Source organism: Ischnura elegans, chromosome 8, assembly GCF_921293095.1.
Source record: "Ischnura elegans chromosome 8, ioIscEleg1.1, whole genome shotgun sequence".
Taxonomy (NCBI): domain Eukaryota; kingdom Metazoa; phylum Arthropoda; class Insecta; order Odonata; family Coenagrionidae; genus Ischnura; species Ischnura elegans.
This window is the reverse complement of record NC_060253.1, coordinates 75,218,918-75,230,067: the sequence shown is the minus strand read 5'-3', so window position 1 is coordinate 75,230,067 and position 11,150 is coordinate 75,218,918. Positions and strand designations below refer to the sequence as shown.

General features: G+C 36.9%; 2 protein-coding genes across 4 annotated transcripts in view; one reads left to right on the top strand and one right to left on the bottom strand.

Annotated features, from left to right (window-relative positions):
• Positions 1–861: 861 nt before the first annotated feature.
• LOC124163638 (divergent protein kinase domain 1C) lies at positions 862–7,951 on the bottom strand. 2 transcript variants are annotated; one of them, XM_046540686.1, is made up of 6 exons: positions 7,573–7,950; positions 6,929–7,141; positions 4,209–4,427; positions 3,147–3,410; positions 2,735–2,893; positions 862–1,223 (listed from the first exon to the last, which is right to left on the bottom strand). In XM_046540686.1, the coding sequence occupies exons 1-6, from the start codon at positions 7,723–7,725 to the stop codon at positions 1,008–1,010; spliced, it is 1,224 nt and encodes a 407-aa protein (XP_046396642.1). In that variant the 5' UTR covers positions 7,726–7,950; the 3' UTR covers positions 862–1,007. The 2 variants fall into 2 exon arrangements, with proteins under 2 accessions (XP_046396642.1, XP_046396643.1); XM_046540687.1 differs by lacking the exon at positions 862–1,223 and adding an exon at positions 2,098–2,178 and having other exon boundaries at positions 7,573–7,951.
• Positions 7,952–8,154: 203 nt separating this feature from the next.
• LOC124163637 overlaps positions 8,155–11,150 on the top strand; it is a 141,050-nt gene continuing 138,054 nt past the window's right edge. For both annotated transcript variants that reach the window (XM_046540685.1, XM_046540682.1), the window contains exons 1-2: positions 8,155–8,228; positions 8,319–8,565. The gene's annotated coding sequence lies outside the window, so the exon portion shown is untranslated. The remainder of the gene's footprint in view (positions 8,229–8,318; positions 8,566–11,150) is intronic.

Below are 11,150 nucleotides of genomic sequence, written 5' to 3'. Positions count from 1 at the left end.
CTGCATTACACCTGTGCGTTAACTCACTATTGTGACGAGCTAATCTAGCTGCGCGCGCGACGCAGCTTAAGCCGATAAAAATAGCTGTCCACGGGAAGGAAGAACGGGTGAAACGCTGGATAGTCCCCGACTTCACAGCGGATTAAATGATACTTTGTTCAGATTATGCGCGAAGTGCGAGTTCGTCTACGCCACACAGCGTCGCACTGGCTCGAGGGCGCCAATTTTGAAATTTCGGGCACGCTTTAATTTTGCGATTCTTCACATCTCTGAAAGTTCATAAATATAACTTTCATGAGAAGAGGACTTAACGTACGCCCAATTTACGAGCAGTAATGAGTGAGTTACCATGATTCCATTGGAATGAAGCTTATAATATGATGTTGCGTGCATACTGAAGAATCTCCTACAGAAGAAAGAATCGTAATTGATGCTCTTGAGCACAGTGCACCAGGTGAACTTAATCGTGGCGCAATGATTATAACGTATCGTCGTGTATATACTCGTAAATACCATTGCTTACCCATGGATCTTCGTAATAAAGTTCTTTTTGTAACGGCCAGGACAGGGACTGAGATTTGTAATTTCGTAATAACATTTCTCTTATTATGGATTAGATTGGCCTTTTCATCAGGTCCAACAATTTGCTTCGTAATAATGTTGTTCGTATTAATGGGGGTCTACTGTACATGGAGCAGAAGGAATACGAGTACAATCATGTTATTGCAGCTAAAAAGATCGCGGTTGGAAAAAGAAAGCTCCCAATAAGTCCGGGAAGCTATCTAAAATAACTGATAATGTGTGTAAATAATAATAAATTATTTGATCTACCTAAATTGTGAAAATTACATGAAATTAAAGTGAACGTTAGGATTATTCATGTTTTTCGATTTTTTAGTGCCGCCTCTCCCCATCATTAGCATGGATAATCGGGAGTTTGCTGTAAATGGAAAGCAAACATGCAGTTTCACTGCAAACTAGCAAACTAACTCCAATTGCACGAGCTCTTAAATAGTTTCATCAATTAGAGCCATTTCCATCTGTGTTAGGGTTGCATATAGCTTTTTGCGCACATACTCAGCCCCTTCACCTGAAGGATGATCAACACACAAACGTAACAGAGCAGATATTGACGAGGGTGTATGCTCTGACATTAATAATCCCGGGAGGACGACTGCACCACCAGGAAGTTTTTGATTCAGGAAAACCTTGTCACAAACCACCTGCAGAGTAAAGAATAAATAAAGTCAACTTTTTGAGGAGAGATGTCATGGAACTACATAACTAATGATGAACGCAGAAATGGTATTGTCCACAAATTTCTAAAAAAAAAAAAAATTACTGAGTAAGAAAGCCCCTCCCTCCGAAAAACCTGGAAAAATACCATATTTACTCGCACAAGCTGCGCCCACGCTCCTCCATTTTTGGGACGGCTCGTGAGGGGGAAAAACAAAAATTTCTAATGCTTCTCGGGTGCTGTCTAATATAGGAACTCGTGATTCGTTGCTAAATCAATAAATTTACGTTTCCATGATGAAAAAGGTTAAATAATGTTAGAAATGTAATTCCTAAAAAGTTTTCCTAGTTTCAATGCTTAACTCTGGAGAAATAAACAATAAGAATTTGAGGGAAAATGGAACGTGGCTTGCATTAAAATTTGGACAATTCGTGTAAGCAGCGCATCCACATTTTTTCATGGGCATTTCCAAAAAAAAGGTGCCTGGCTTCTTCGGGTCAATACGGTTGGAAAGACGGCAATCATTAAGGTGGCTTTCCATTGCAATTTTTTTTTTTTTTTTTTACTATATGGAGAGAATATCTTAAGGCGACTGTTCTACAAGCAGATGTACTAATGCTGACAGGAATTTGTGGGCAATACAATATCTTTGTTGATCATTAAAGAATAAATGCCTAGTATCATGTGTCATATTAAATTAGCATATATTTACTAATAATCATATTTATGATTTTCATATCACTGATTTAGATTCATATAAAATTATCACAGGATGGCATAAAAATTGAATGGCAAAATTTTATGAGCAAAACATATATATTGTAAATAATAAAAATTTTTACAGTTGAATATAACCATGAGTTTAGGAGAAGGAGAGAAGAGCATAGCGTTTTTGGGGGAGTTCATGCAGTGGCAGATGCCCTTCCCCAACCCTGAAATGCCTGGAAAAATAGCAAAAATGGTAATTATTGAGGTGGCTTTCAAAAAAAAATTTATTTCACCAATATGAGAAACATCTAAAGACCACTGCTCTATAAGTAGATGAATTAATGTTGAGAGGAATTGAATGGCACCAAGGCACCATGAAAAGTAGTGAACTGCCCCACAAAACAATGACCTTAATCCACACCTAGGCTAATGCGGAGAGTAGGAAACCATATTTGTAAAGGAAGGTACCCTATACTATTTAAAGCTGGAGAGCTTCAAAATTCACAATTTACCACAGAATACATCAATAAAATAAGAGTTACAACAATAGCACATGTGTACTTATGGAATAATTTCCACTACCACTCGAAAAAAAAAACAGCAAGGAGATTTCAGGTGATGCACCTCATTAAGTCTTAAGGATGTCCTTATAATAATAAATAAATAATGCCCTCTATTTTTAATTCTGATATTTATATTAATGTATTATCGGTATACTAAATGGTACAAAAGGGCCCTTCAGGGAAATATGAGTGAGCCATCAATACCTAGATTTAGGTGGCTTCTAACCTGTAAGTTGCTGTTTAAAACTGGTTCAGAGCAAAACCCCTTCAGGCATCTTGATTTGCAATCAAAGTAGTGGCAATCTTCGTCCTTAGTACATGGTTTTCCATCACCAGTCAACTTGTCAGCAACTGCTATTGGAAGGGCCAAATCTGAATCTAGAACCTTAAAATAGAGTAAATGAAAACAAAATGAAATTAGACATATGCTTATTATTTTATGACCACAGGAGAGCAACATTTACTGTGCAGGTCCAACTTTTATGGTGACATATTTTTAATATAGGTAGTCAATATATATTACATATGATAATAATACATTAAAAAAAGAAATATTTAATGAGTCAGCCCATAAAGAATTAATTTTTAAACCGTGAAAATGATAAAGAATTAGTTTCCCAGACCAACCCTTCACATACCTTGGCTTTTGATCCATCATTAGTAATACCAAAATCTCCAGGACGAACATCGCAAAGCTGAAAAGCAGGCACTGCATTTTCAAGAGCTTCTATTAATTCCAATACAAGAACAGCAGCATGGACTCTGTTAATCCATTCTTCCTTTGATTCTTCCCACACCAATGGATCAACCCACTCTGATGCAAAGTATGGGCCACAAGTACCCATGACTTTTGGAAAAATTTCTCTTTCCTCAAATAGGATGGATACTAAGTATTCATGCCCCTAGAAGAAAAGGAAAAAAAATATATTTTAAATCTCAGTTAAGCTGAACATGAGGTGATGATGGCATACCTTTTCTAGATTATCTTGAGTACAAAATAACATAAAAAATCATAAGTTTGGAATGTGATTAAATCCTAGACTGAATAAGGATGCTAAGGATTATCTATAAATATTAGAAGTAATGGAAATTATAATCAAGAGATGAGTGAAGTGGACATCCAAGTTTTTTTATTTCAATAGTGAAAAAACTTCAGTATTTTTGAAAGGTATTGTACAACATGCTCATGCTCTACAATACCTTTCAATGTTAATGTTAAAATATACTATAATTTAATGTATAAAAGTTATTTATAAGTTACATATATGTATAACAATGACAGTTTTCTTTAATACTTGCTTTAGACAGATTATGTTTTCTTATTAACTCGCGATGAATTTCAGATGAATCAGTATGGACTATTTTTATCTTTGCATGGCATGCTCTGTGTAGCCTTAATGATTTTCTGACTATTGCATCATACCATCTTGGTTTTCTACCTTCTTTTTTTTTACAAGGGATTATGAATTTTGGTACCGAATTTGTGTGCAAAAGAAAAGCTTCTCAAACACCCTGTACATTTGACTATTGTTGATTACGCAAAACAAAGCGTACTTCATGATAATACATAGGACCATATTAAAAATTTTGCCCATTTTTATTCAACTGGGGAGGGGGGGCCCACCCAAAATTAGCCTGTTGACAAAGACTTCAATCATGCATTAAAGAGAACTCAAGAGGAAAGTTGGTTTCTAACTCACCTGGAGTAAGTACCAAGCAGCTTCCATTTCTCGCTTCCTCTTCTCAATGGGTGTTCCAGGCAGACCTTCCAAGGCAGATGGTCCAAGATAACCCAATTTTCTCAACTTTTCTTGAGTAACACTAATGTTAAGCTTTTTTGAGACCAAATCTGCAACCATAGCCTCAAATTCTTTTTCTGAAGGATATTTTCTGTTTCCATCCTTATCGATGGTGTACACCTTAAAGAAAACCATAGCCAATAGTCAATATATCAGGAAATAAGATATAGCAGGCCACATTTTTACCCTCTGATTTCTTGTTTTTTTCCATCTACCACAGCACTATTGTCCTCACCCTTTTATGTCATGCATTCCTGTCTCTTTCTTTCTATGAATTCATATTAATATATGTTCCTGCTTAAGGCATAGTATGAATGAACGAAGGAGTACATATCCATGTAAACAGGTATAATTATTCAATTATGCAAGCCAAATACTATTATAGCATTGACCAATTTCCAGCCTCACTACTGTACAATAGAGGAACAAAATATGCTTCCACTTTTTTCTGTTACGTAAGTAACTGTTCCAGATACAGTGATTCCTCAAACACTGGTTCTCTGAAGGCTTAGTTCCAAGAACCACTCATCCATGACTTGACATCATGATGTATGAAGGCCTAGTCATGGTTCATAAACACTAAGGATTTAATTTATGAATGCATGAACAATTTTGGTGGACTGGAACAAAACATGTACAAATGCATGAACCAAATCAAGAATGATAATTGAAAATGAAAAACTTTGTGTATGTCCGCAGTATTTATTATTGTACGACGTGTTTCAGCAAATCACCTTCGCTATCATCAGGTAGAAATGCATTGTACATGATGGTGGCGAAGGTGATTCGCTGAAGTACTGTAATACGTACGTACGATCATAAATACTGTGGACATACACAAAGTTTTTCATTTTCATTTATCATAGCAAAATGTTCCACAACATCTCGCTGAACACTGCTGAACAAATCAAGAACAGTCTCCATTTTCTGTTCATGCACTCTCACAAGTTGGGTGGTTATGTGATGAAGTTTTGCATTCATCCGTTCATTTACATATGTATTATTCTCTGTTCATTACGTCTTTGCGGGTGAGCTGGTGTGGCTAAAGCAAGTTGAGGTGAGGTGGTATAAGTTTCTCAAAACGTTACTTTCCCGTGGCCAATCAGCAAACAGCAGGCGTGGCCTCAGTGAGTAGCTCTCATACCCCCGTCGAGTTAACATCTTGAATCTGCTCGTGTAGCAGTGTTGCCAAACCTCAGGCGCTCTCCTCGTATGTCTTGAAGTATGCCTTTCACCAACCGTGCCTCATTCAGCGTGGTAGCTGACAATGTCTTGCTAACGATTATACTCAGTACCTTCCCATTAAGTAGGTAAATTGCAGAAATTTTTATAAACTTGTGGAAGAAACAAAGCATCTTTCATTATTAATATGGAGCCCTTCCATAATGTACATGCTTCAAGTTTTGATTTAAACTCACCCCCAAATATAAAATGAATAGATAATAATAAACATATTAACTGATGGGTGTTTAAATACAGTGTAACAAGGCCTTGATGGCACAACTGCACATTAGTTTCCTTCATCGAAGTTCTGTTTTTCTGGTTTCCTTACATTGAGTCTCGTTCCGTAAAAGGGATTCTCATCACTTTTTCCATTGCTTGGCATATCCTTTTCTCTGTTGCTGAAAATTTTTATCATTTGGTCAATCAGACCCCATAGCTCCGACAAAGAGAGATGTTAATGCCACGTTCAGCTTGTATCGGAATTTGACATGCAAATATTAAGGGATGGGAACAATGATTGAAAACAGGATAACAAAAATGACCTTAGATTCAGAAAATGATATTTTGGGCTAATATTTTCATAGCCCCTGAGAAGCTAATGCCACAGCTAACCCATACAGGGATGCATAGGCGGATCCAGGGGGGGGGGCACGGGGGCACGTGCCCCCCCCAGACCCTCAAAAATATGCAAGATTTTTAATACGGTCCCATTATCAGTGCGTTCGTTTTGTATTACGAGGTATCCTTGTGCCCCACCCAGAACAAAATCCTGGATACGGCCTTGCTTGTGCCCCTCCCAGAAAAAAATCCTGGATCCGCCCCTGCAGGGATGGGAATATGAGGATGTAATTCAGGCTTAATATGAAACCCAGGCCAGAATTAAGTTTTTTCCGAAAGTTGTAGTGAACGGCAAATTTTTGTCCCCTTTTTTCAACAAGGGAAATTGTTTGATTCTACATGCCTAGGTTCTGAATTGAAGGAAAGATTATAGTTAGTTAGGTGTTACTGATGCACCAAAGACTTAAAAAGTTGTAAGTATCACAAACTGTATTGTATCCTAAAAATTACTCTGGTGGATGTCAATTTTGCAAACATCCTAATGATATACCATTAAGTAATACAATTTAAGCTGATAAGATATGTCATAATGGGAAAAACAAAAACCAGGCCAAGCATGATAGACGTCAAATTAATTTCTAGAACTGTATCAGTGCAATATTCCCACAGTCATGTATATCACACGAGTTTCATAATGTGATTGGCTTCCCTTTTGAAACATAAAACATTTTTCCGTCGTGAATAAATGGAATAAAGAATATGATCTGCTAAATGAAAACATAACAAATCATAACCTGGATAAAATGGACATGAGAAATTTGAGTCAATTAGGAATTTACCTTGTTTTCTGAGAGGTAATCATTTTCTCCATCCAGAGGCAAGCGAGCAGCTTTGAAAACTGCGCGTGGTGTACCTTGTATCATCCAACTAGCAGAAAATACGGCATCTTTACCAGCATGGAAAGGGTGGCATGTCAGGGTTTGGAATTGCTTATCGACGCACATGGCAGAGCATAGGCTGCCAATGGCTTTACCTTGCCGGTAAAGCTCACACTGCGTAGACGGGAAAAAGAAAATTAATTTTTGACGTAAAATTAGCCAAAACTTTAACAAAAGTACAATACGAAGTTTGTGTGCCCCTTTGGTAAAGCACAAAATTATTACTGAATTAATTCTAACGATGAGCGTGGAGACTTTTAAAACTACTGAAAGGCAAAGGGATATGTTGTTATTCACTAAAATGTATTCTTATCTAATATCTATTTACAACAACAAGCAGATGGACACTACAAGCCAACCTTATTGAAGCATCTAAATACCTGCTCACGGTAATTAACTTAAAAGGACAGTTAGCACACACACTCTTTTGTCAGGAAAATTACTTCCAATAGTAGTAGTAATATATAAGGGCACAATTATAGCAGTCCACAGATAAATGCCACCAGAATGTTTCAAGTACACAGGCATGTTTACAAACAACTTACCAGATAAGATACATGATGCCAAGCTTGTATGTTGGTGCATAGAATACCCCAGTGAAGGAGGAGTACAATAGAGGATACTAGGATAGCAAGAGCGCAGAACACAAAGCATTTCTTGCGATAAATTATACCGGGAATTCTACGCATGTAAATCATAGGGTAAAGGACACCGAAATACTAGACGGCGGAAATCGCATTTCCAAATACCTCAGTCTACGGTAACATAATTCCTCATATTTTTTTAAAACATCAGATGCAAATTCATAAAGGCGTAAGTAAAGATACTTATTTTAATGCTTAACAGGCAACTGGTAGTTTCATTCACAAATTATACTTAACAGACCCTTTTTCAGCACATTAAATTTTTTGCAGACATCCCTTGCTAGTGCTGCCAGCGGTGAGAAGGTTTACTACAAATCAAAATACAAGTGACATACGATACTCATAATACGAAATTTGGATGGTATTTCTCGTATTTCTGGATTGGATTTTTGTTATAATCAACTTCGAAGGAGTCTAAGGACCAAGAAGAATAGGTTACCACGCGATATAAAGGGTTCTATTGCTTTATCACTTTGACATTTTCGAGGATCAATTTATAGAACCAGGAAAATCGACTCAAATCGGCATCGATGCCCTTCATTGATCAACAATATAAGGTCTCTAAACCTTTATAATCATATTAAAATTTTTATTGAATCATTTTTTATTTAAAATATTGAGGAAATTAATAATCTTGATTCTTTTAGATGACCGCTTTCTCTCTGTTGAAGCGCGCGTCGTCTGCTAGAGAGAGCTGCTGCGGGGCGAAGAGGCAGTCTACTCGCGACCTTCCTTCGTCCTTGGCGGGAGCAGTGGGTTTCTGCTCCTGCCGCGCACATCACACCTAGCCGGCAACACTCGCGGGGTTCGAATCGGGATACTGTTGGGCACGAATACTGGTAGAATAACAGGGAGTACCTTCGACTCTCGGACGACATTTCATTCAACCCTAAGGTGAGTAGTTTTTTGCTTGTTATTATATGAGATGTCGAACCGTAGAATTGACTTGCTGTGTTGATGTGTTTAGAAACAGCATGACATCTGTGTGATATGGTGTTTTAGTTGCACTGTCTTTTGAGTCGTATGCCATTAGCGATGTCAGTTGTGTTCTATTGCTGAGACATTTTTAAACTTGCTGCCCGAGCCCAAAGGGATAACTGTGAATATTCGGTACATTAGTGAATTTTATGACTTGTTGCAATTTCTATCTCTATTCAGCGAAAGTGATGTTGTCTCATGAGAGTTTCTGGTTGTGGGGTATGGATTGTAATAAGGTATTATGCAGAACTGAACTATATGCCTCCGCCCAAGCTGTCATACATTACGTTAAAGCATGAGTCCATTATTACGGTTTTTCATCGATGTCAGTTTCTATCAAGTTAGGATTTCCTTGCTATCTTACGTGCTGCTGCAAGACGTTTCCAAGGCAACCTACTGTCTGCTACCGTGTCATTGAATCACGATATTCATGACTTGGCTCTCAGGTTTGGCGATATTCAAATGAAAATTGAAATATTTATTTTCGTACTAATCAGTGCAGCAGTCTTTCTTCATGTGCTGAGGACTATAGGTGGTTTTTACTTTGTGGAGAAATATTTTATTCTGTTACGGAAATATGTTTGTGTCATAATCTCAAATACACTTGTCGTAACCAGTAAATATAATTTTTCAAATTGACCGATGGTGACCTGACATCATGAGCGACCGCTTTTCATGTCTATTCCGGGTATAATGAGCGGAAGAAAAATGTTTTTGTATAGTCAGGTGTTGAAGTGCTATTCTGTTTTCGTGGTTATGACGTACGCTCCTGAATATGTATGATAGTTTTGGGGTGAAAACTCTCTGCTAGCCTTTGACATATCGTGCTTTTTAATGCTGTTCTACTGATTCTATTTATGATAATTGTTTTTATGATAGTCACTTATCTTCTATTTCATGGCAACATTCCGGAAAAAATTACATCCTTACTTAAAATGTAGCGGTTAGAATGCTATATACTTCTGGTTTTTATCTGCTTGGTTTGCGTATCAAGGTGTGATCGCTAATTTTGATTATGTATGAATTTTATCGGGTAAAGAAACATTCAGAATTCCTGTCAAAATATTCGAGTTTGCTGCCTCTCGAATTTTGCTTTCCCGCTTTTTTTTGGAAATTTTATTAATTCTTTCCAAATTTCAGTCCTTATTCTTTAAGTAAAAAAACATCTCTAGCAGGATTTGATAATTGATTGCATTTCTTTTTACAAAATATCTACTGAGACCCGGTTACGTAGCTAAAGGGTCAGGCGAAAATGTTAAATCTTTGATGGCGGGGTAATTCACATACTTTGGCATCCAATACTTTGGGATTAGTGATGTGTATGTGTGAGCAATGATAAAATGATGGATTTTCATTGGTAGAGCCATAGCTGGCATCGTTAACACCGAAGCATGGTATGGCAAAGTTTGGGATTAACACCCCAGGCCATGCCCAAAGAAACCAAGTCGTATGCGTGATTGCCCATGGTATTCATGTTTAAAAAAGTGTCATTACTGGACATAATAAGTTTGAGTATAATGGGGCATGCATCATAACCTTTTTAATTTTAATAATGGCGATGAGATAGTAAGTTTTAGTAAAATGGGGCAAATTGGTCTGACCTTATATGTGAGAGCGATCGCACTAATAATGTCACCCTTATCTTTCGAGAAGCATTTTAATTTTTAGCATTAGCATTCTGCAGGAGCAGAGTACCTACACTTAAAATTATTTATATAATGCCTTTTCTCTAGCTTTTAGCTAATCGTATATGATGTAGTTATGATTATTTTTACTCAGTTTTACGGGCGCCCATTGTTAGAAAACAAATCTGGTCACTCACACTCACTCACTCGCAGATGTATGAATTGGATATGAAGTCCTAAGGCTATGGGCTAACGTTCTGGCTCGACGTGGCGTAGTAATTGAGGTAGAAAATTCAGGAAATGGCTCAAGGTTGATAAAAATACGCACTTCAAGAGCGAATTCGCTGTGGAGTTCATGCAAACGTAAAGGAAGTGTTTTTCGCTGTGAAGGAATGCGCAGATAATCAATACAAAATTTTTGTAATGATTATTTTTGAAAAATCATCCTTTCGCGAGCAGTTGGATTTGAATTCTTTTATAACGATCTTTTGTTTTCTCAGAATTTAGAGCATATTCCATGAAACTACTTAATCGAATCTTCCAGATCGAGGAATAGGTTTTATTATAGTTTAGACTGTTGAGTTATCGTTTTCCTTTATTTTGATTTTAATCAAAATTTAATTTTTTCTGGAAATGCTAATGAATTTATACAGTAATGAGGACTATTTCTATTTTTCTATGATAGTCTTTCTCAATTTATCCGAAATGTTACGTCTGATGCGACATTAACGTTTCCGTCTAGTGAATCCGGCGATCTAACAACTATGGTGCGTATATTTTAAGTGTCTATCTTGGTTATGATACGAGTTTTACATTACGTAGAGTTTGTCGCTGTTTAAATTGTTATCAGTATGTATAAGTGTATAAGTTTAGTTA

Coding starts and splice junctions, on each gene's coding strand:
- LOC124163638 (XM_046540686.1), bottom strand. CDS start 7,725: ATGATTTACATGCGTAGAATTCCCGGTATAATTTATCGCAAGAAATGC. Junction 3,411..4,208: donor CTGCTTGGTACTTACTCCAG/GTGAGTTAGAAA, acceptor CTTTTCTTCTAG/GGGCATGAATACTTAGTATC. Junction 2,894..3,146: donor ATGATGGATCAAAAGCCAAG/GTATGTGAAGGG, acceptor CTCTATTTTAAG/GTTCTAGATTCAGATTTGGC.